The sequence below is a fragment of the Anomaloglossus baeobatrachus genome, chromosome 10 (assembly GCF_048569485.1).
Source record: "Anomaloglossus baeobatrachus isolate aAnoBae1 chromosome 10, aAnoBae1.hap1, whole genome shotgun sequence".
NCBI classification, from domain to species: Eukaryota; Metazoa; Chordata; class Amphibia; order Anura; family Aromobatidae; genus Anomaloglossus; species Anomaloglossus baeobatrachus.
In genome coordinates this window covers 17,444,740-17,466,913 of record NC_134362.1, presented here as the reverse complement: position 1 = coordinate 17,466,913, position 22,174 = coordinate 17,444,740, and the positions used below count along the sequence as shown (strand labels likewise).

The 22,174-nt window shown below is 50.9% G+C and overlaps 1 protein-coding gene across 2 annotated transcripts in view; it reads right to left on the bottom strand.

The window, feature by feature from the left end:
* The window catches only part of CAPRIN1 (cell cycle associated protein 1), a 75,223-nt gene extending 53,267 nt beyond the window's left edge, over positions 1-21,956 (bottom strand). For both annotated transcript variants that reach the window (XM_075325276.1, XM_075325277.1), the window contains exons 1-5: positions 21,830-21,956; positions 15,508-15,648; positions 2,256-2,318; positions 1,782-1,868; positions 905-1,143 (exon numbers count right to left, since the gene is read on the bottom strand). In XM_075325276.1, coding sequence (XP_075181391.1) covers positions 905-1,143; positions 1,782-1,868; positions 2,256-2,318; positions 15,508-15,648 — 530 coding nt within the window. In that variant the 5' untranslated portion in view covers positions 21,830-21,956. The remainder of the gene's footprint in view (positions 1-904; positions 1,144-1,781; positions 1,869-2,255; positions 2,319-15,507; positions 15,649-21,829) is intronic.
* Between the last annotated feature and the right edge of the window lie 218 nt (positions 21,957-22,174).

The window sequence follows — 22,174 nt, the reverse complement described above, 5'->3', positions numbered from 1 at the left end:
TTGATGTCAAACCTGTAGAGCGGCTAAATTTACTAGAGAGAATTGCGTAAAATCTCCTCCACAATACTACAAATTTTGCACCTGAAGAATCTGCATCATATACCGTATTTTTCGCTTTATAAGATGCACCTGATTATAAGACGCACCCCAAATTTAGAGATAAAAAAGGGGAAAAAAAAATAAAAATGGGGTCCGTCTTATGCTCCTTTGTCGTCTTACTGGAGGGGGGGAAGCAGTGGTGGTGAAGCGGGGTCACAGGAGGCAAAGGTTGTGCTGGCAGGCACAGCGTCGTCTGTGGTGGCAGGCACGGCGGGTCAGAGAGTGTACCAGTGTCCGCGGTCCCGGTTCAAATGATGGCGCCTGGAGCGGCCCATGTGCAGATGGAGCTCTCATCCAAGGCCTCCATCTGCGCACGCGCCGACTCCCGGCGCCATCATTTGAAACTGGGACCGCGGGCACCCTGTGAAACCTGCCGCACAGCCGCCCGCTCGCACAGAGTGGCAGCCAGTAGGCTACCCGCACAGAGAGGCAGCTGGCACCGATAGGCAACCGGCTGCCGCCTGCACCCAGCCGCCTGAATGCACCCGATCGCCGCACAGACAGGTCCCCCAGGTAAAGCTATATTTGGATTTTAAGACACACCCCTCATTTTCCTTCCAAATTTTTGGGAGGAAAAGTGCGTCTTATAATCCGAAAAATACGGTACACCTTGAACACCTAACGGCTCAGCTTTGCCAATTACCTAAAGCCAAGCTGATAGGTGTGTAAATGTAACTTTAAGAGGGGCACATAAAGGGATTGTGCAGGATTAGAAGCTTCTTTCTAACACCTGCGCATGGGTTGTGCCATCAATATTTTAAAAACCCCTTTAAGACCTCTCGGCCCAAGATGATGGCTATTTTACCTTATCGTTGGGTCCCGATCAGGCTCCACCAGTTTGTAAAACTCATCCAATACACTGAGTTCTTCTTCGGACAAGACAGGAACGCCGTTTAACCCTTGCTTCAAGTCGTTGCGGACTTCCTCGTCTCCGAGTTTATCCAGGATGAACTGGAGCTCCAGCACCGTTTTTAATCGTTTGTGTTCTGCTTCTTCGCGCAGGAGCTGCTCTCGACGAGACGCTTTTTTGAGAGTTTTCTGAATCTAAAATGATTAATGTGCATATTAAAAACGGACTAAAGTAAACCGCAGCAAGCCAAAAAAAGGGAGCAAATTCCCCCTGAGGAGTCACGAGGATGATAGCCTCCGTATTACAGCCACAAGAGCCGGCCGGGCTGCAAGACAACAGCATTGCAGAGGTCTATCATATTGGCAGCACGGCGGCTCAGTGGTTAGCACTGCAGTCTTGTGGTGGCTCAGTGGTTAGCACTGCAGTCTTGTGGTGGCTCAGTGGTTAGCACTGCAGTCTTGTGGTGGCTCAGTGGTTAGCACCGCAGTCTTGCAGCGCTGGGGTCCTGGGTTCAAATCCCACCAAGGACACCATCTGCAAGGAGTTTGTATGTTCTCCCCGTGTTTTTGTGGGTTTCCTCCCACATTCCAAAGACATACAGATATTAGATTGTGAGCCCCAATGGGGACAGTGTTCCTGATGTATGTAAAGCGCTGCGGAATATGTTAGCGCTATATAAAAATAAAGATTATAAAATATTATTATGATACGGATAGCTTGGATCATACGCTTTGCAGACGGCCGGTTACACAGATACCAAAATGCCCCCAAACCAATTGAGAAGTGCAAAGAAAAAGGAAGATTGGGGGAATGGAGGATTTCATCCACTTACATCTTGTCCCAAGGCCATAAAACTTTTTTGAAGTTCACGAGCAAATTCCATGTTTGTCACAACCTCTTGATATTTCGCCACCGCATCCTTAAAAACGTAAATAGAAAAAGTTAACGGCTCGAAAGCCTTTTCACATTACAGGGCCGTCACCTAAAGGAGTGTCTTTTACTTCTCTCCTAAAACTTTCTATTTTATTTTTAGGCAGAAGTTTAGGGACTCTCCAGTCGGTCTCAGTCATTTGGGTGGATGCAATTTAGCCAAAAACATGATCGAGTTACAAATAGATCCCAAAACCATGGCTGGAAGTTACTGTCCGAGTTACCCGGAAGGTCCGGCCTCAGGCAGCCTGCGGATCTCATAGGACTCTACGGCCGGTGTCAGCTCCTCAACTGGTTCTATGCTAAAGTAGCAAAACCAGACGGTGCCACGTTCACTAAAATCAGCGCTGAAATGAGAGGGGCGTTGTGCAATTACCAGTTGGTCCTGATTCAGCCGTTCTCCTTTGTCCATTCGATCCCGGTAGTCATCCAACTTGCCCTGGAAGACACAATGTACAATATAGAGGATGCACAGCAAGGCTTTCATCCATCACATGCAACAAGTATATGGCTGTCTTGCCGGAGGGGGCGGCAGCAGTGAAGTGGGGTCACAGGAGGCAGGGGCGGTGCTGGTGGGATCGGTCCTGGCAGTGGAAGCTGCGGTGGCTGTGTGGAGCAGGCCTGTGGTGCAGGTGTCCCAAATGCTCTGTTGGCGGTCCGGGCTTCAAAAAAAAAAAATGGCACCCAGAGTAGCGCATGCGCAGATGGAGCTCTCAGCCGAGAACTCCATCTGTGCATGTGCTGACTCCAGGAGCCATCATTTCAACACAGAGCATCTGGGACACCTGCAGCACAGGCCTGCTCCATACAGCCACCGCAGCCCGCCCGGAGAAGGCAGCCCGGCGAGGCAGAGAAGGCAGCCCGGCGAGGCAGAGAAGGCAGCCCGGCGAGGCAGAGAAGGCAGCCCGGCGAGGCAGAGAAGGCAGCCCGGCCCCACGGAGAAGGCAGCCCGGCGAGGCAGAGAAGACAGCCCGGCGAGGCAGAGAAGACAGCCCAACCCCGCGGAGAAGGCAGCCCGGGGAGGCAGAGAAGGCAGCCCGGCGAGGCAGAGAAGGCAGCCCGGCCCCGCGGAGAAGGCAGCCCGGCCCCGCGGAGAAGGCAGCCCGGCCCCGCGGAGAAGGCAGCCCGGCCCCGCGGAGAAGGCAGCCCGGCCCCGCGGAGAAGGCAGCCCGGCCCCGCGGAGAAGGCCGCCCGGCCCCGCGGAGAAGGCAGCCCGGCCCCGCGGAGAAGGCAGCCCGGCCCCGCGGAGAAGGCAGCCCGGCCCCGCGGAGAAGGCAGCCCGGCCCCGCGGAGAAGGCAGCCCGGCCCCGCGGAGAAGGCAGCCCGGCCCCGCGGAGAAGGCAGCCCGGCCCCGCGGAGAAGGCAGCCCGGCCCCGCGGAGAAGGCAGCCCGGCCCCGCGGAGAAGGCAGCCCGGCCTTGCGGAGAAGGCAGCCCGGCCCCGCGGAGAAGGCAGCCCGGCCCCGCGGAGAAGGCAGCCCGGCCCCGCGGAGAAGGCAGCCCGGCCCCGCGGAGAAGGCAGCCCGGCCCCACGGAGAAGGCAGCCCGGCCCCACGGAGAAGGCAGCCCGGCCCCACGGAGAAGGCAGCCCGGCCGTGCCAATTTTCCACTTCGTAAGCAATATTCGGATTTTAAGACGAACCCCTCGTTTTCTTCCCAAATTTGTGGGAGGAAAAGTGTGTCTTATAATCCGAAAAATACAGTATAACATATATTTTACAAATAATCCTAAAAAAACAACTTATAGTAAAAACAAATATATATATTTGGGTTGGGGTTTTTTTTTTTACTAATTTTATGCTTTTGTTTTTTCCATTTTCTGTACATGATGATCTCTGCTCCTCAGCACTCGGCCCCCGCTCTGTAACATTTCGGGGTCTCCAGTCTGTGGCTGAGCTGCTGCGGCTCCTTCCCCTTCTCAATAATAGCACAGGTGATGGGGAAGATTCAGGAGGAGAAATGACATAAACGGACCAGTTACCCCGGTGGCTTCTATTACAGTGAACTCTGCACCACCAACCGCTCTGTCACATGGTAGTAAAGGCAGACGCCATGGGGGGGCCGGAGCTTATGCACTGGGGCACGGGGGCGAGAGGATAAAGGATTTTAGGTGCTCACTGTAAATTCTGAGAGCCTTCATAGGAAGGTCATGAGTATGCTGCTGCCACGAAGAGGCTGAAACTAGGCAAAAAAATAAATAAAGTTGGCTCTTCCTCAGGAGATATACCCACTAACTGGCACAAAGCTAAGGGGAGAGCACTGTGTCCCCCAATGAATGCTCGGAGAAAGATTTTATGGTGAGTACCCCAATCCTCTTTTCTCTATCGCTTCATTAAGAGATACAGGAATATCATGGGAAATCCCGAAGCAGTTTAAGGGAGGGAAGAAAGATAAACAAGAAAACCACATACAGCGAGGACAGCGACAAACCACTGCCGCTTGCAACACTCTCAGAAACTTGCCTAACAGACATAATGGCTACTAGGAAAGTAACCTTCCAAGATAGAAAGGACAGACACCTCCCGAAGAGGTTCGAAGGGAAGACGTAATAGTGAGTCCAAAACAAGATTCCATGGTTCCACCAGAGGCCGGTAGGGAGGAACTCTGAGCTAGGCCAGAAAAAAAAATAAAAAAAGTGTCCAAATTTGAGGACATAGCACTAAAGTTTTCTGAAACACAATGGGAAGAGCAGAGACTTGACCCTTGATGGAGCGGACTGCTTGACTTGCAGCCATGCCCAGCTGTTAGAAGGCCAGGAGAAACAGAAGCCACGTGACTGGACTCACACCAACGAAAGATGGCCTTCCTGGTACGATGAGATAGATATGGGAAGAGGGAGGTTTTCGGGCTCTAATCATGGTCTGAATAACTTGAAAATCGGAGAAACCAGAGGCCTTCAAAACTCCATCTTCAACAGCCAGGCCGTTTAATTGAGAGGCTGTGAATTCTGGTGGAAGAGGGGGCCTTGAGAAAGCAGCTCTTGACAATCTGGGAGTCTCCATGAGACGTCTTCGAGGAGGTTGACCAGCTAAGCATACCAAATCCATCTGGGCCAGTCTGGGGAGATCAAGATGACTGGTACGTCTTCTGCCTTGATCTTTTTGATCAGCCTGGGTAGTAGAGGCAGAGAAAGAAATAACGGGAAGGCAGACCTGGGACCATGGGATTGCTAGGGCGTCAATGGCAAACGGATCACATGACCTAAACCCAAACAGAGAAACCTGATTGTTCAATCTGGATGCCATCAGATCAACGTCCAGGGAGTGCCACCAAAGACAAATCTGCTCGAATGCAGCCAGGTTTAGAAAACATTTCCCCGTGGTCAGACCATCGCAACTTAGAATGTCCGTGGCCCAGTTGTCCAGGCCGGGAATGTGGACTGCCTATATGGCTGGAACTCTGTTCTGCCCAAGAGAGAATCTGAAGCTTCTGTTATGGGTGATCGACTTTGCGTACCTCCCTGGTGGTTTATGAACATCGCTGTGACGTTGACTGACTCACTGAATGTGAACAGGAAGGCCAGAAGGATTGTCCCGCCAATGAAGAAGGGACAGAAGAATTGCTCTGATCTCAAGGATATTGCTGGACAAAGAAGACTCCTGTGTGTTTCACTGACATTGGACTGCAAGATTGTGGAAGACCGCTCCCCAACCAAGGAGACTGGATCAGTCGTTAAAATCTGCCCATGAATCGGAAGAAATGACCGTCCCTCACGTGCGAATGTGGACATCAGCCAATAAGTCACTACTTATCTCAAAGTGAAAAAGAGACCGATTGTTCCAGGTAATGGATAGTCCAGTCTCTCAGAGCTAGAATGGAGCTGTAGTGGTCTGCTATAGAACTGTACGAAGGTGACTGCCTTGAAAGGAGCCACCATAATGCCAAATGAAATGTAGGGGCCGTGGACAAGGACATCTTAACAGACAAATGTCTTGGTGTAGAGCAGACATTTTTCTGGAAGAAAGACTTTTGGTAGTCTTGAGACAAAAAGCCTCTCTCGAAAAACCAAGAGCTGAGACAGAATCAAAGACGACTTTGGAGTGTTGATAATCCAACCAAGGTGTGAGAGTAGAGTGATCTGGAGACTCTGCTAAGCTGCCGAGAAGGATGGGACTTTGATGAGGCGATAGTCTAGGTAAAAAATGAAAATTATTCTTTTAGCTTGTAGTATGGCCATTACCACCGCCATGATCTTGGTGAACACTCTGGGAGCAGTGGCCAGTACAAAGGAGAGGGCTACAAAGTGGAAACGACGCTGTTGAGCTGCGAAGCAGAGAAACATTTGGTGTCCAAGAAAAATGGTGAAGATTGGCACCTTGAATGGTCCATAGAGCAGAGGAATTCGTTGGGATCCATGAATCCCATCACTGAGTAAAGGGACTCCATTCTGAAATGATTAAGACAAAACTTGCTTGTTCTGTAACTTGAGGTCTAGAGTGGGTTGACCGGAGAAGTCTTTTTTTGGGCATTATTATTATTGTTTATTATTATTGTTTATTTATAGAGCACCATTGATTCCATGGTGCTGTACATGAGGGGGTTACATACAGAATACATGTACACGTTACAATAGACAGACTAGCACAGGGGGAAGAGGGCCCTGCCCTTGCGGGCTTACATACTAAAGGATTTTGGGGAGGAGACAGTAGGTGGGGTGTAGGTGGGGCGGCAGCTCCGCACGGTGGTGGGGCGGCAGCTCCGCACGGTGGTGGGGCGGCAGCTCCGCACGGTGGTGGGGCGGCAGCTCCGCACGGTGGTGGGGCGGCAGCTCCGCACGGTGGTGGGGCGGCAGCTCCGCACGGTGGTGGGGCGGCAGCTCCGCACGGTGGTGGGGCGGCAGCTCCGCACGGTGGTGGGGCGGCAGCTCCGCACGGTGGTGGGGCGGCAGCTCCGCACGGTGGTGGGGCGGCAGCTCCGCACGGTGGTGAAGCAGTGAGGTCATTGAAGGTTATAGGCATTTCTGAACAGATGAGTCTTTAGGTTCCGTTTGAAGCTTGCGAGTGTAGTAGATAGTCTGACGTGTTGAGGCAGTGAGTTCCAGGAGACTGGGGATGCTCGGGAGAAGTCTTGGAGTCGGTTGCATGAGGAGCGAATGAGAGAGGAGGATAGAAGGAGATCTTGGGAGGACCGGAGGTTACGTTTTGGAGTGTAGCGAGAGATTAGTTCAGAGATATATGGAGGAGACAGATTATGGATAGCTTTGTAGGTCAGTGTTAGTAATTTGAATTGGATACGGTGGAAGATTGGGAGCCAGTGGAGGGACTTGCAGAGAGGAGAAGCGGGGTGGTATTGAGGAGAGAGGTGGATCAGTCGGGCAGCAGAGTTAAGGATGGACTGGAGAGGGGCGAGTGTGTTAGCAGGGAGACCACAGAGGAGGATGTTGCAGTAGTCGATGCGGGAGATTATGAGGGCGTGCACTAGAATTTTTGTAGATTGGGGATTGAGAAAAGGGCGGATTCTGGAGATATTTTTGAGTTGAAAACGGCAGGAGGTGGTGAGGGATTGGATGTGCGGTATGAAGGACAGGGCAGAGTCAAAGGTCACTCCGAGGCACCGAACTTTGGGTGCTGGGGAGAGCGTGATGTTATTAGTTGTAATGGATAGATCAGGTGGAGAGTGCAGGGGAGATGGAGGAAAGATGATCAGTTCAGATTTGGCCATATTGAGCTTTAGGAAGCGAGAGGAAAAGAAGGAAGATATAGCAGATAGGCACTCTGGGATTCTGGACAGCAGAGATGTGACATCTGGACCAGAGAGGTAGATCTGAGTGTCATCAGCATATAGGTGGTACTGGAAGCCATGGGACTTTATGAGTTGTCCCAGGCCAAATGTATAGATAGAAAAAAGTAAGGGTCCCAGGACAGAGCCTTGAGGGACACCAACAGAGAGAGAACGGGATGAAGATTGGAGAAGAAACTCATAAAGCACTCTTGCGAGGGGACGGGAATGATGATAACCAGCTGGAGAAAAGAAGAAATGGCCTTGAAAACCCCTGGAATCAGGGTGGAGTCCCTTGGGGGACGAGACTCGAAAAAACGGTCCTTGGGTAGAGGGGCAAATTCCATACCACTTCTCTGACCCCAGCATCTTCGGCAACGGAGAGCCAAACCTCCTGAAAGAGATGTCCCCACCCAGAGAAGCATCCCAGGTGGGGGTGACCTGTCATGCGGATGAAAATCTGTTGGACCGGCTTCTGGGAGTTCTGGACTGTTGACCCCGTGAACACCGGCTTAAACAAAGGTCTCTTCCTTTATGGCTGTCTGGATGTGATCTCTTGACAGTTGGACCCTTCAGAAGAGAACAGCCAAAAAGGCATAGCCTTTCTGATACGAGGGCTTCTGGTTCTTGGTTGAGGGAGCAGGGTTCTCTTACTTCCCTTGACTTCCTGAATAATCTGGTCTAACTTGGCTCCAAAACAGGCAAGAACGGGAAGGGTAGACCAGTGAGAGATTTTTTAAATGCTGGGTTGGCGTGCAAAGCTTTAAGCCATATCATTCTGGATAGCCCCGAGGTTACAGGAAGCTTTCGCAGCACAACTGGCTACATAAAGAGAAGCTGAGAGCTGTTTTCCGGTGAGAGCAATCTGGTGAGATGGGAGTGTCCGCAAGAATGCCTCATTGCAATTGCTTGGCCAAGGCAGAAACCAAATTAAATACCCATGTTACAGCAAGGGCCAAACACAACGTAGGGACAACCGATTTGAATGCTGACTTTGCCAGGGATTCTATGGGCCCGTCAGTGGACTCCTTGAGGGCTGCTCCGTTGGACAGTGGGGGGATAGTCTTTGTATACAGTTTGAATACTGGTGGGTCCACGGTAGAAGAATCAACTCAATTCTTTGGAATAGGAGAAAAAGAATACAAATTATCCAATCGTTTCTTTCTCTTGAACTTCGGACTCTGGGTTGGACTTGAAAGCTACATTAGGTTCTGGAAAAGGGAAACGAGAGAGAGGGACCAGGAGAAGGAGATCTGGATCAGATCCTTTTCCTGGATTTCCTGAAGGGCCTGCTACGAAGAGAACTGGTGGTGGGTCCCTACTCAGCCTGAGGGGTGGTCAGGGAACCCGAGACAGTGGAATGTTAGAAAGGCGATCCAGAATAGAGACTAGGTCTGAGAGACTTTGGTTAAATCAGCGAAAGACCGAAAAAGAGACACAGTTCACACCAGGTAGACGATGTCATCTGCTCATAAAGCGGGAAGCCAGAGGGGAGCGTGTCACACCAGAAGAAGGTCTTAGCATACTCGACGTGACGCAAGAGGAATACAGGAGTTGGAGAGTCAACCCAGGCAGAGGACAGCATGTAAGCGCTGGAGGACACCAGCAGTGGAGGAACGCAACGTGAGGACGCAGGAGAGAAGATGGCGAACTCCGGAGGAAGAGGGGCGAGTAGTGTAGTAGCGCAGAATGCTCCCGCTGTACTGATAGGCCAGAAGTGACATCAGCAGGGAAGGAGGACGGTCCCGAGAAAGTGCACGGGCTTTCTCTGAGTGATGAAAGACGAGGGCTTCGCCTATTGGCGCAATAAGGCACAGAGAGCCAGGACCTAAATTTTTAACTCCGAGTGGGAGAACTAGAGTGACAGGGTGGTGTGGCTGCATGCTGGAAGAACGCACCTCCCAAGAAGAGGAGAGTTCCCGCTGCTAAGAAAGGGGATAAACTGGAAAGGGAAGCGAGTGGACCAAAAACTATCTCCTGCATGTTCTCAGAGGAGTGTAGGGGCTGGAGGGCCTCTCTACAAGTCCACATCCTGTGGGAAGAGAAGAATTCCTGAAGACCAAATCTGGCTCCTCTTCACAGGCACTGCAGATCCGAATCCTCTGGAAACACATCCCGACAGTACGAGGCTCTCATAGACTTGTATGAAGTTGTGACCTCCGGCGACTCCATGAAACAGGTGCTGCCGACAGGTCACAAACTGCAAAAGAGCAAAGGGAGTAACCCGAAACCAATGAATACGCTGGAGGGCGAGGAAAGGACTGGCGTCAGGGAACTTAGATTTAACCCTTAAGACTGGGCGATTTTTCATCTTCTGCACTTTAGTTTTTTTTCCTGCACTTATTCCAAGATCCATAACTTTTTTATTTTTCCCCTCGATACTGCTGAGTGATAACTTGCTTTTTACGGGAGGAGTTGTACTTTTGAACAACACCATTTATTTTACCATAGGATGTAAATGGCAAGAAGGGAACAAAAATTCCAAGTGTGGTGAAATAGCGAAGAGGGAGGGAGGGGGACCAGCAAAATTTATTTTTTTATTACAACCTTCATTTTACCATAAAACTGACCGGGCAGTATGATTCTCCAGGTGAGCACAGTCACGTTGATACCAAACGTGGGGGGAATGTATGCCAAAATGTAAAGATAAAATTAAAAAAAAAAAACCTTGTTTGTGTCACAACTGAGAGCCGCAATGTTTTCAATTTTTGGGATCTGAGGCTGTGCGAGGGCTTATTTTTATTGATATTATTTTGGGGTATATACAATCTTTTTATTGCCTGTTACTTTTTTTCCTGTTGCCGCGGCAGAAAAGAAAAAAAAAATACATTTTCTCCTTGTTACACTGTTTACAGATTGGACTAATTTATTTTATATTTTTATATATTGGACTTTTACGAACGCAGCGATACCAAATGTGCAATTTTTTTTATTGTGGTAAAAAGGAAGGGGGGGCGCAATTTGAATTTTATATTGTTTTTTCCCCAAACACTTTCTTTCTCTACTTTTTAATAGATCCCTTATCACTTGTGCCTTAGCATTGCTCTATATTATTATATATATATATATATTTATTTATTAATTATATATATGAAATCACAGTCTCGCAGTCCCCTATGAATGCCGGCCCCGGGCTGGTTTTCACAGGAGTACTGTGAAGATGGGCTTAGAGGTCTTCAGAGAACCCCTGGCTGTCTGTAACGCCTGCCTGCATCAACAGACTCAGGGGGGGATGTAATGGACAGGCTAGAGGGAAGCCACTCACCAAGCAGGACCCCCAGAACCATGAAACCCTTTAACCCCTATACAGGGATTTGGAATTACACAGGGCCCTGGAGATCACTACCTGTGGAAGGCTGCAGTCTGATAAGAGTAGTCGTCAGGCAGGGTCAAACCAGGAATAGCAGAACAGGGATAGAATCGGCAGACAAGGACGTAATCAGAAAACGTAGCAGAGGTCAAATCCGGATCGGGCAGCGAGGTACATAAACAGCAGGCAGAAGGGTAGTCAGGAAACAAGAAGAAGTCAGCACACAGGAATCACCAAACAGAATAGGGTGGACCAGGAGCCAGGAAATCAGAACTATCTGTGGCAGAGGTGAGCAGACTGGAGGGGAACTAAGAAGGGTGCGGTGTCTTCCCATTGGCTGTAGCTGAACACTGGCAACTTGAGCTGGAAGACACATGCCACCCACAGTCAGCCAGTGGTACTGCAGATCCCAAGACAACCCAGCCCAGTGGATGATCGGAGCCTGCGCCCACCGGTGTCGCTAGCATCGACTCCTCTCCCATCACCATAACCATCAACGGCAGGAACACGGCGTCGCCTGGCGATCGGAGCAGAAGTCGCTGGAGCGGACTCCGGTGGTGACGTAACACTGTCATGACAACACATTGAGCCCCTCCGCAATGCCAGAATGCAAGTTAAATGCTGGTGGCAGAGATGCAGAGTGGCATCTAACAGGTTAACAGCCACAGGTGGAGAGCTGCTCCCCCCGCAGCTGTTAGAGGCAGATGAAGGCTAAATGATTCAGCCTTCATTTGCCGGGAAAGATGCAGGATCAGCGTGTGAGCCTGCATCAATGGCAGAGAGACAACATAGTATGTCATAGGTCGGAAAGGAGTTAAATCACCACTCCAGGGTGAAATAGAAAGAGCTGAAAGGATTGGCAAGCTGTGGGTTGTTTTTTTTTTTTGTTTGTTTTTTTAAATCTCACCGCAGGTTTATAAAAAAAAAAAAAATTAAAATAAAAATCTAAAATAAATAAAAAAAAATAAAAGCACTGTGTGAATGAGATTTCAGAAGTCTCAGCCTATAAGAAGCTGCATTTTTTTCCCTGCACAGGGAAAAAAAAAAGTCTAATAATAAAAAGTTTGTTTTTTTCACCTTGAATTGCCCACATTATTATTGCAATTAACACCAAATCACATTGTGAAGAGGAAAAACAAAATAATTCAAATACGGCTAAGAGAAAATCAGCTATGGCATTTGGAAGAAAGGAAAATAAAAAAAAAAACGCCCAGCGAGAGAAAGGGTTAACCCATCTGCAGAGTCGGATCCAACCCCTCATTCTCTGAATCTGTGGGGTCCTTGCAATACCGAGCCCAGATTATAAGGGGGAGGGGGGGGGGATTTGCAAAGCTCCAATGTGTAAGTCATCAGAAATCCAGGAGACACATGCAGATAAGGTGGGAGTGCACAGGGGGCGTGGCACTGCATGTGAACTCCTTTTGCCACGCCCCCAGTGCACTCCCAGCCTGATTTGCATGCGTCTCCTGGATTTCTGATGACAGGTACAATGGATCTGTACATAGCCGGGGTCATTGTTATGGGGGGCGCGTCCGCCATGGTTCCCCAGCAGTGACGGACCTCTCGAGCTGCTGATAACCTTTTGCTCTTTACTCTGAGTCCGGGCGCTGGAGAAGAAGAGCGGCCATCAGACCCAGCAAACAGCCGCAAAGAAGAGAGAAATAAACAGAGGAGGAGGAGGGGGATCTGGTCATAGACAATCAAAACTGTGGCTGTTATTAAGGGGTTAAACGCGCCGGGCCTTCTTCCCCATAGCAACGTCACTTGCGCTCCTGCCGCAAAGTGAACGCGCGATGGTTGCTATGGGCGACCAGGCGAGTTTCCGTGCGGCTCTGGTCTCGCGCTGACTCGCGGGGCATGCCGGGAGCTGTAGTTCACAGGCGCTTCCCCTCCGCAGCAGAGCACCCGGGGCCCCACACGTCGCCGCCATCACATCCGGCCGGGACACAATGAGGCTGCGGACGCCCCTCCCCCTCCGCGCCTGACACTGGGAGCCGCCATGTTTCCCCGCGGCCTAGTCCATGTGCGGCGCCCCCGGCTGGACACAAAGGGCCGTGCGCCCTCCCAGCATGCCGCGGGCACACACACACCGGCAAGGCATGCTGGGACTTGTAGTGCCGCAGACGGTTCTATACTCTGGGCCACTCCCAGGGCTTTACATCCCCCGGTATCTTTAAAGAGCTACAACCCCCACCAGAAGGGGTTAAAATCTAATGGGGGGGTGTTCAATAGATGGGACCATTCCTCCTGCGGGCTGGCAGTGAGCTGGTTAATAGCCGGTACTGTTGATGTCCCCCTAGCACAATTCAGGGGCACCACCAATGTTAGGAGCCGGTTTTCAGGGATTTTTGCCCCAGAATAGGGGGAAGCAATAAAAAAAAAAAATAAAAAAAAATTGATGGACAAACCCCCATCTTATATCAGACGTGACAACATCACATGCATCAGTCACCTGACCGCTGCAGCCCATCACCGTCCTCTGTGGTGAGGACATGGTCATCACTATTGTCAGTGATGGGCTGCAGCGGTCAGGAGAAGGGTTAATTTTTTATTTCACAATATGCTCTGCCCTGTGTCGGTGCAGTCAGCGCCAATCACCAGTGACCACGTGATCTGGCCTCGTTTCCATGTCACCAGGGTCCCGGCTGGACAGAGGCAGCTCCCAACATCCTCACACTACAACTCCCATTGGCCATCAATACGTTAAAAACAGTAGGAGGGATGGGGGGGGAAATTATGCTCCATCCATGTGTCGAGGAGGTCGAGGGCATTTGCCCACTCCATTCCCCCCCCCCCCCACACACACACACACACACACACACACACACACACACACACACACACACACACACACACACACACACACACACACACAGAGATGCAAAGGCTCCAACGCTGTCCCCGTTGCCGGTCCAGAGGCAGCTTGGAGTTTCTCCCCCCTGGTCCAGAGGCAGCTTGCCGTTTATCCCCGCTCCCCCCTGGTCCAGAGGCAGCTTGCCGTTTATCCCCGCTCCCCCCTGGTCCAGAGGCAGCTTGCCGTTTATCCCCGCTCCCCCCTGGTCCAGAGTCAGCTTGCCGTTTATCCCCGCTCCCCCCTGGTCCAGAGGCAGCTTGCCGTTTATCCCCGCTCCCCCCTGGTCCAGAGGCAGCTTGCAGTTTCTCCCCCCTGGTCCCTGGTCCAGAGTCAGCTTGCCATTTATCCCCCCTCCTCCCTGGTCCAGAGGCAGCTTGCAGTTTCTCCCCCCTGGTCCCTGGTCCAGAGTCAGCTTGCCGTTTATCCCCGCTCCCCCCTGGTCCAGAGGCAGCTTGCCGTTTCTCCCCCCTCCTCCCTGGTCCAGAGGCAGCTTGCCGTTTCTCCCCCCTCCTCCCTGGTCCAGAGGCAGCTTGCCGTTTCTCCCCCCTCCTCCATGGTCCAGAGGCAGCTTGCCGTTTATCCCCCCTCCTCCCTGGTCCAGAGTCAGCTTGCCGTTTATCCCCCCTCCTCCCTGGTCCAGAGTCAGCTTGCCGTTTATCCCCCCTCCTCCCTGGTCCAGAGTCAGCTTGCCGTTTATCCCCCCTCGCCGCTGCTCCAGAGGCACCTTGTCGTTTCTTCCCCCTGGTCCAGAGGCAGCTTGCCATTTCTCCCCCCTCGCTGCTGGTCCAGAGGCAGCTTGCCATTTCTCCCCCCTCGCTGCTGGTCCAAAGGCAGCTTGCCATTTCTCCCCCCTGGTCCAGAGGCAGCTTGCCGTTTCTCCCCCCTGGTCCAGAGGCAGCTTGCTGTTTCTCCACCCCCTGCTGCCGCTGGACTGGAGGTGCCACCGGTCTAGAGACACTGTCGTCCCCCCTGCTGCCGGTCCAGAGGCAACCCACCTCCTGCCACCGGAAATGAGGCGCCCCCCGCCACCAGTCCACTCAGCAGCATTGCAAGTGACCTCGAGGGGTCAAGCTCATGGCCAGCAGACAGCACGCACTGTGTCCATGTGAACGGGTACAATGCACATACAGCACCGGGACAAACATGCGGCTCTCACCCTCAACAGAATGTACAGTGCCGGTGGGGATCACAGCACAGACCAGCAGCACAGACCAGTCAATGTACAAGAGCACAACTCCCAACATGCAATAACAATTTCACAACAGAGATCCACAGCCTGAGGACCATTGCTCCACGGAGAAGAACCAAAGCAAAGCCCAGAGAGGCGGCCACAAGTGTAGAACAGTAGGCAGGTGGCAAGAGTTCTCCTTTTACAACCTCCGTCAAGGCCCCTGGACTAATAACACCGGCCAGTGCAGATCTGAAGAGGATTGTGTCCGCACTTCAGCTGACACTGGAGGGTTACGAGTCTATGAGAGCAAAACCGATCCAGGAGCTGAAAATGCGGCAAAAGCGCAAAATAGTAAATAGCAGATACATTTCCAAAGTGAAGAGCAGTTAGAATTGCAGAAGCACGTGACAAAGGGATCCAGTTACAAGAGCGGTGAATGATCCGCACTAAACCCCAGAGGCCACTGGTGATCTCACATGACCTGGCACCAGGTACAAAAAAAGTGTAAAAAACAAACAAAACACAAAAAACGTATCATGCACATTAATAATACACATCCGCCCTGTAAAGTACAAACCTTCTTCTTTTCAAGGTTTCGGATCTTCTTGTCCAGGACCACCAGGATCTGTTTCATGGCCTCACTCTGTACGTTCCCAGTACCAGTCGCTGCTGCCTCGCCGGAGCCCGGCACAGCCTTGCTGCTTGTGGCTGAGGGCATCTGAAGGAAAAGATTATTATATATTAGTACCCATCCTAGCAAGACCCTCCGCAGTACTTTATAGCAGGGATTACGAATGATTTGACCGTAGGCGGTGAACAGAACCAATGGCTGCAATCACACTGCAAAACCTTGGTAAATGTCATCGTTCTTGCCAAAATGTAAGCAAAAAGCTGCAGTTTTAATTGTGAATAATACAGCTACAGTGCGGGATTCTGTCGACATTGAAAAAGTCTGTGCACCCATGGAGAGGTCTCCGGATAGAGGCCAACAGAAACCTTTATATTCAGCACCGGCGCAAAGACTATAGGTGCAAAAACAATCACACCTGAAAAAAGAGTGGACGAGGCCAGGCTCGTATGTAGTGGTTTTTTGCATGTGGATTTTCAAGTGGATTCTTCAATATCCACATAAAAAAAAAAAAAACACTGCCTTGATGTTGGGTTCAGGATGAAAAGTGCTGCAGGTTTATCATGTGAATTTGCACATCGAGAACCAGTAAAGGGAAGACAGCCCTGCAGGGCGGATTATACTTCAGTCCGGGCTGCACTCTCTTTTGCAGATGTCACTTTTTTTGCATCGAGTCTCTGTTAGAGTTGAGCGGATCAGTCATAATCCGGGTCCGGCGGATCCGGATCGGGTTGCCGTCGAAGTCCGGATCCGAAATCCGCGGCCATACAAATCAATGGGGAGAGAGAGAAAAGAGAGAGAGAAAAGAGAGAGAGAAAAGAAAGAGAGAAAAGAGAGAGAGAAAAGAGAGAGAAAAGAAAGAGAGAAAAGAGAAATAAAAAAGAGAGAAGAGAGGAGAGAGAAAAGAGAGAAAGGAGAAAAAAGAGACAGAAGAGAAGAGGAGAGAGAGAAAAGAGAAGAGAGAGAGCGAGAAGAGAGAGAGCAAGAAGAGAAAAGAGAGAGTGAGTGAAAAAAAAAAAAAAACCCGAATCCCGGGTACTGGTCAGACTTGGATCGGGCGCTCAAACCGTGCGGATCCGGATCCGCTCAACACTAGTCTCTGTTCTTTAACACATTCAGTAGTAAGGAGGTTAGTGCTCACTCAGTCTCTGCGAGGAGCCGGTGAAGGGGTTCTGTACAACCCACATGTAAGGGTACTTTCACACTTGCGTTTATTTCCTTCCGTTACAATCCGCCCTTTTGGAAAACAGCGGAATCCGTTAACGGATTCCGCTGTTTCCCATAGACTTGTATGGGTGACGGATTGTACCAAAAGGACCTGCGTTGCTTCCGCTGGGCGACGCTCCGTTGCTTCCGCCCAGCGGGAGGAACGCAGCATGTAACGTTATTTTGAGCAGCGGAATCCTCTGGATTTCACTGCGCATGTTTGTTTGTTTTTTTTCAAATCAAACTTTATTTTGGCTTGCGGTGGCCGAACGTTCAGCTGAGCGCCCGGCCGTCGGCAAGTCACAGCGCTCAGCTGAGCGCCCGCCCGCCCGCTGGCATGCCCGGGTGCCGGCAAGTGACAGCGCTCAGCTGATCACCGGCGGTCAGCTGCAGGGAGCGATCAGCTGATCACCCGGCGGCCGGCTGCAGGGAGCGATCAGCTGATCACCCGGCGGCCGGCTGCAGGGAGCGATCAGCTGATCGTTCACAATAGTCTGCCGCTGGTAAAAAAAAAAAAAATCAAAACGAATTGCGTTGTTTTGCAGCATCCGTTGCATCCGTTGTGCAACACACTATACAAACTATATGCAACACATCCGTTGGATCCGTTACACAACGCAATGCAACGGATACCGTTCAACGCAAGTGTGAAACTAGCCTTAGAGGACAATCACTCTGTACTGTTATTTCATGAAGAAAGTAAATTTTAATCAAACAGCGCATTACAAATGTCAACGGAGGATGCGACACGAAGGACGTTTCCACCAATTATGATCTTGATCACAGTGCTACTAACATAAGGAAAACGTATAGAAAACAACAATATATACATACACCAATTACAGTCTGACATAGAAGAGGCCCCTTCTATACTACTGGAATATAAATAATTAGCGCATTATATCTGTTTTCTATATACGTTCTAATTTCAGCAACACTGATCACAACCATGGCTGGTAGAAACGTCTTTCTTGTCACATCCTCTGTTGACATTTCTGTCATTTGTTATGCGCTGTTTGATTAAAACCTACTTTCTGCATAAAATAACAGTACAGAGTGATTGTTCCTTAGGACATTCAGACTTTGTAGAGGCAAAAAAAAGCCACAGGAGAGTTTGCAGCCTATATTTCAAATCAACTTGTAACTAGTGATGAGCGGGCACTACCATGCTCAGATGCTCAGTACTTGTAACTAGTGATGAGCGGGCACTACCATGCTCGGGTGCTCGGTACTGGTAACTAGTGATGAGCGGGCACTACCATGCTCGGGTGCTCAGTACTGGTAACTAGTGATGAGCGGGCACTACCATGCTCGGGTGCTCGGTACTGGTAACTAGTGATGAGCGGGCACTACCATGCTCAGATGCTCAGTACTTGTAACTAGTGATGAGCGGGCACTACCATGCTCGGGTGCTCTGTACTGGTAACTAGTGATGAGCGGGCACTACCATGCTCAGATGCTCAGTACTTGTAACTAGTGATGAGCGGGCACTACCATGCTCAGATGCTCAGTACTTGTAACTAGTGATGAGCGGGCACTACCATGCTCGGGTGCTCAGTACTGGTAACTAGTGATGAGCGGGCACTACCATGCTCGGGTGCTCTGTACTGGTAACTAGTGATGAGCGGGCACTACCATGCTCAGGTGCTCTGTACTGGTAACTAGTGATGAGCGGGCACTACCATGCTCAGGTGCTCTGTACTGGTAACTAGTGATGAGCGGGCACTACCATGCTCAGGTGCTCTGTACTGGTAACTAGTGATGAGCGAGCACTACCATGCTCGGGTGCTCAGTACTGGTAACTAGTGATGAGCGGGCACTACCATGCTCAGGTGCTCTGTACTGGTAACTAGTGATGAGCGGGCACTACCATGCTCAGGTGCTCTGTACTGGTAACTAGTGATGAGCGGGCACTACCATGCTCAGGTGCTCTGTACTGGTAACTAGTGATGAGCGGGCACTACCATGCTCGGGTGCTCAGTGCTGGTAACTAGTGATGAGCGGGCACTACCATGCTCGGGTGCTCATAACCAGCAGTTAGAAGCTCAGATGTACAATAGAAGTCAATTGTAAATCTTCCCCATTGACTTCCATTATACTTGAGTACTCAAGTCAACCCTGTCCAAGCATCCGACTGCTTATTACGAGTACCCGAGCATGGTAGTGCCCGCCCATCACTAGTTACCAGTACTGAGCACCCGAGCATGGTATTGCCCGCCCATCACTAGTTACCAATACTAAGCACCTGAGCATGGTAGTGCCCACCCATCACTAGTTACCAATACTGAGCAACTGAGCATGGTAGTGCCCGCCCATCACTAGTTACCAATACTGAGCACCTGAGCATGGTAGTGCCCGCTCATCACTAGTTACCAGTACTGAGCACCTGAGCATGGTAGTGCCCGCTTATCGCTACTTACGAGTACTGAGCACTTGAGCATGGTAGTGCCCGCTCATCACTAGTTACCAGTACTGAGCATGGTAGTGCCCGCTCACTAGTTACGAGTACTGAGCACCTGAGCATGGTAGTGCCCGCTTATCGCTAGTTATGAGTACAGAGCACCTGAGCATGGTAGTGCCCGCTCATCACCAGTTACCAGTACTGAGCACCCGAGCATGGTAGTGCCCGCTTATCGCTAGTTATGAGTACAGAGCACCTGAGCATGGTAGTGCCCGCTCATCACTAGTTACGAGTACTGAGCACCCGAGCATGGTAGTGCCCGCTCATCACTAGCTACGAGTACTGAGCACCCGAGCATGGTAGTGCCCGCTCATCACTAGTTATGAGTACTGAGCACCCGAGCATGGTAGTGCCCGCTCATCACTAGTTACGAGTACTGAGCATGGTAGTGCCCGCTCATCACTAGTTACCAGTACTGAGCACCCGAGCATGGTAGTGCCCGCTTATCGCTAGTTACGAGTACTGAGCACTTGACCATGGTAGTGCCCGCTCATAACTAGTTACCAGTACTGAGCATGGTAGTGCCCGCTCATCACTAGTTACCAGTACTGAGCACCCGAGCATGGTAGTGCCCACTCATCACTAGTTACCAGTACTGAGCACCCGAGCATGGTAGTGCCCGCTCATCACTAGTTACGAGTACTGAGCACCCGAGCATGGTAGTGCCCGCTCATCACTAGTTACGAGTACTGAGCACCCGAGCATGGTAGTGCCCGCTCATCACTAGTTACGAGTACTGAGCACCCGAGCATGGTAGTGCCCGCTCATCACTAGCTACGAGTACTGAGCACCCGAGCATGGTAGTGCCCGCTCATCACTAGTTACAAGTGCTGAGTACCCGAGCATGGTAGTGCCTGCTCATCACTAGTTGCAGGTAATGAGCACCCGAGCATGGTAGTGCCCACTCATCACTAGTTACCAGTACAGAGCACCCGAGCATGGTAGTGCCCGCTCATCACTAGTTACCAGTACTGCGCACCCGAGCATGGTAGTGCCCACTCATCACTAGTTACCAGTACTGAGCAACCGAGCATGGCAGTGCCCGCTCATCACTAGTTACCAGTACTGAGCACCCGAGCATGGCACTGCCCGCTCATCACTAGTTACGAGTACTGAGCACCCGAGCATGGTAGTGCCCGCTCATCACTAGTTACGAGTACAGAACCCCCGAGCATGGTAGTGCCCGCTCATCACTAGTTACGAGTACTGAGTACCCGAGCATGGTAGTGACCGTTCATCACTAGTTACCAGTACTGAGCACCCGAGCATGGTAGTGCCCGCTCATCACTAGTTACGAGTACTGAGCACCCGAGCATGGTAGTGACCGCTCATCACTAGTTACCAGTACTGAGCACCCGAGCATGGTAGCGCCCGCTCATCACTAGTTACGAGTACTGAGCACCCGAGCATGGTAGTGCCCGCTCATCACTAGTTACCAGTACTGAGCACCCGAGCATGGCAGTGCCCGCTCATCACTAGTTACCAGTACTGACCACCTGAGCATGGTAGTGCCCGCTCATCCCTAGTTACCAGTACTGAGCACCAGAGCATGGTAGTGCCCACTCATCATTAGTTACCAGTACAGAGCACCCGAGCATGGTAGTGCTCACTCAGCACTAGTTATGAGTCTTGCTCCTTTCAACAATGAAAGTTTGATGAGTTAGGGACTGATCCCCTATGTAAAAAGGACTAAACACAAACACCCCATCATTCTCATCACCCAGACCCGTCATGATCATTAAAGCCACAAGTTACACTAATGTGTGAGTGGGGCCCCTCCATGGATGAGGTTGGGGGACAGAAGGATCCGGCTGCTTTATTCTCCAACAATCAATCCTTTTGTTCTTCGGGTAATAGGTCTGACAGCGGCTGCTACATACAGGCCACAGGAGCGCGCAGCAGAACGGACCTGTGCATGGGGCAGCCATGAACGACAGCTGTCAACCAAACCAGCACTCGGCCGACAGCAGCCTGTATGGCGAAGGCTTTATTTTTTGGCAACAGCCATAATAATGGACAACTTGTCACAAAATATAAAGCCTGTCCGGAGTGACACACGATATCCCCAGCAGCTGATCTGCATTAAATGCATATAGTATTGGTGGGGATGCAAACTTATAAGGGACCCCATTAATTTAACATTTAATGAACAAATTATGAGCAGTAAATTCAATATATATGTTCCCCAAGCCAAATTAAGCCAGAGTTTAATGTAGGGGGAATAAAATTAGATTTTTAATATATTAAAATATACAATAAACATTAAATATATATATATTTTCACTTTATTTTTATAATATAATTTTCTTTATTTTTATTGCATATTTTAATTAAAAAAAAAAATAAAGAAAAATATATAAAAGAATAAAAATAAAAATATAAAGTGTCTATCTGGGGGGTAGGTGCCCAGCTGGGCAGGGGGCAGCAGCAGGGTCCTGACTGGACGGGACAGCAGATTTCAGATACAGGGCTGTATCCATCCGCTGATAAAGAAAATAATCCCTCTCCCCATTATCCCTTCACATCAGCCTCATAACGCCCGGAGCACCGGAAACATGGCCGCTGTCGCCCTCCGACTCCGCCGCCATCACCCTCCCTCCCCACCTTTCAGGGTCTCCGCGGTGTGTCGGTCACGGGGCCTGAGCGCTGGTCGCGGTGTGAGGTTGAGAGAGGAGTCGCCGCCGCCACTGCCGCCTCACCGAGCTAATGAGGCCGAAAGACAGGAAGCGGAGGGATTTACACAGCCGGGGGCCTGACAGAGGCTGCCCCAACCAGTGCCTGAAATGTGTGAAGCGGAACGTGGACTTTGGCCCGCACAGGCCGCCTTCTGCCGCGCTTTAGGGGGCTCCGGGGACGCCGCTGTTGTGGTCTTATAATATTCGGGGTCAGCGTGAGCGGCAGCATCGGGCGCCGCGAGGCGAGCCTAAACGGACAATGGAGGGCGAAGGG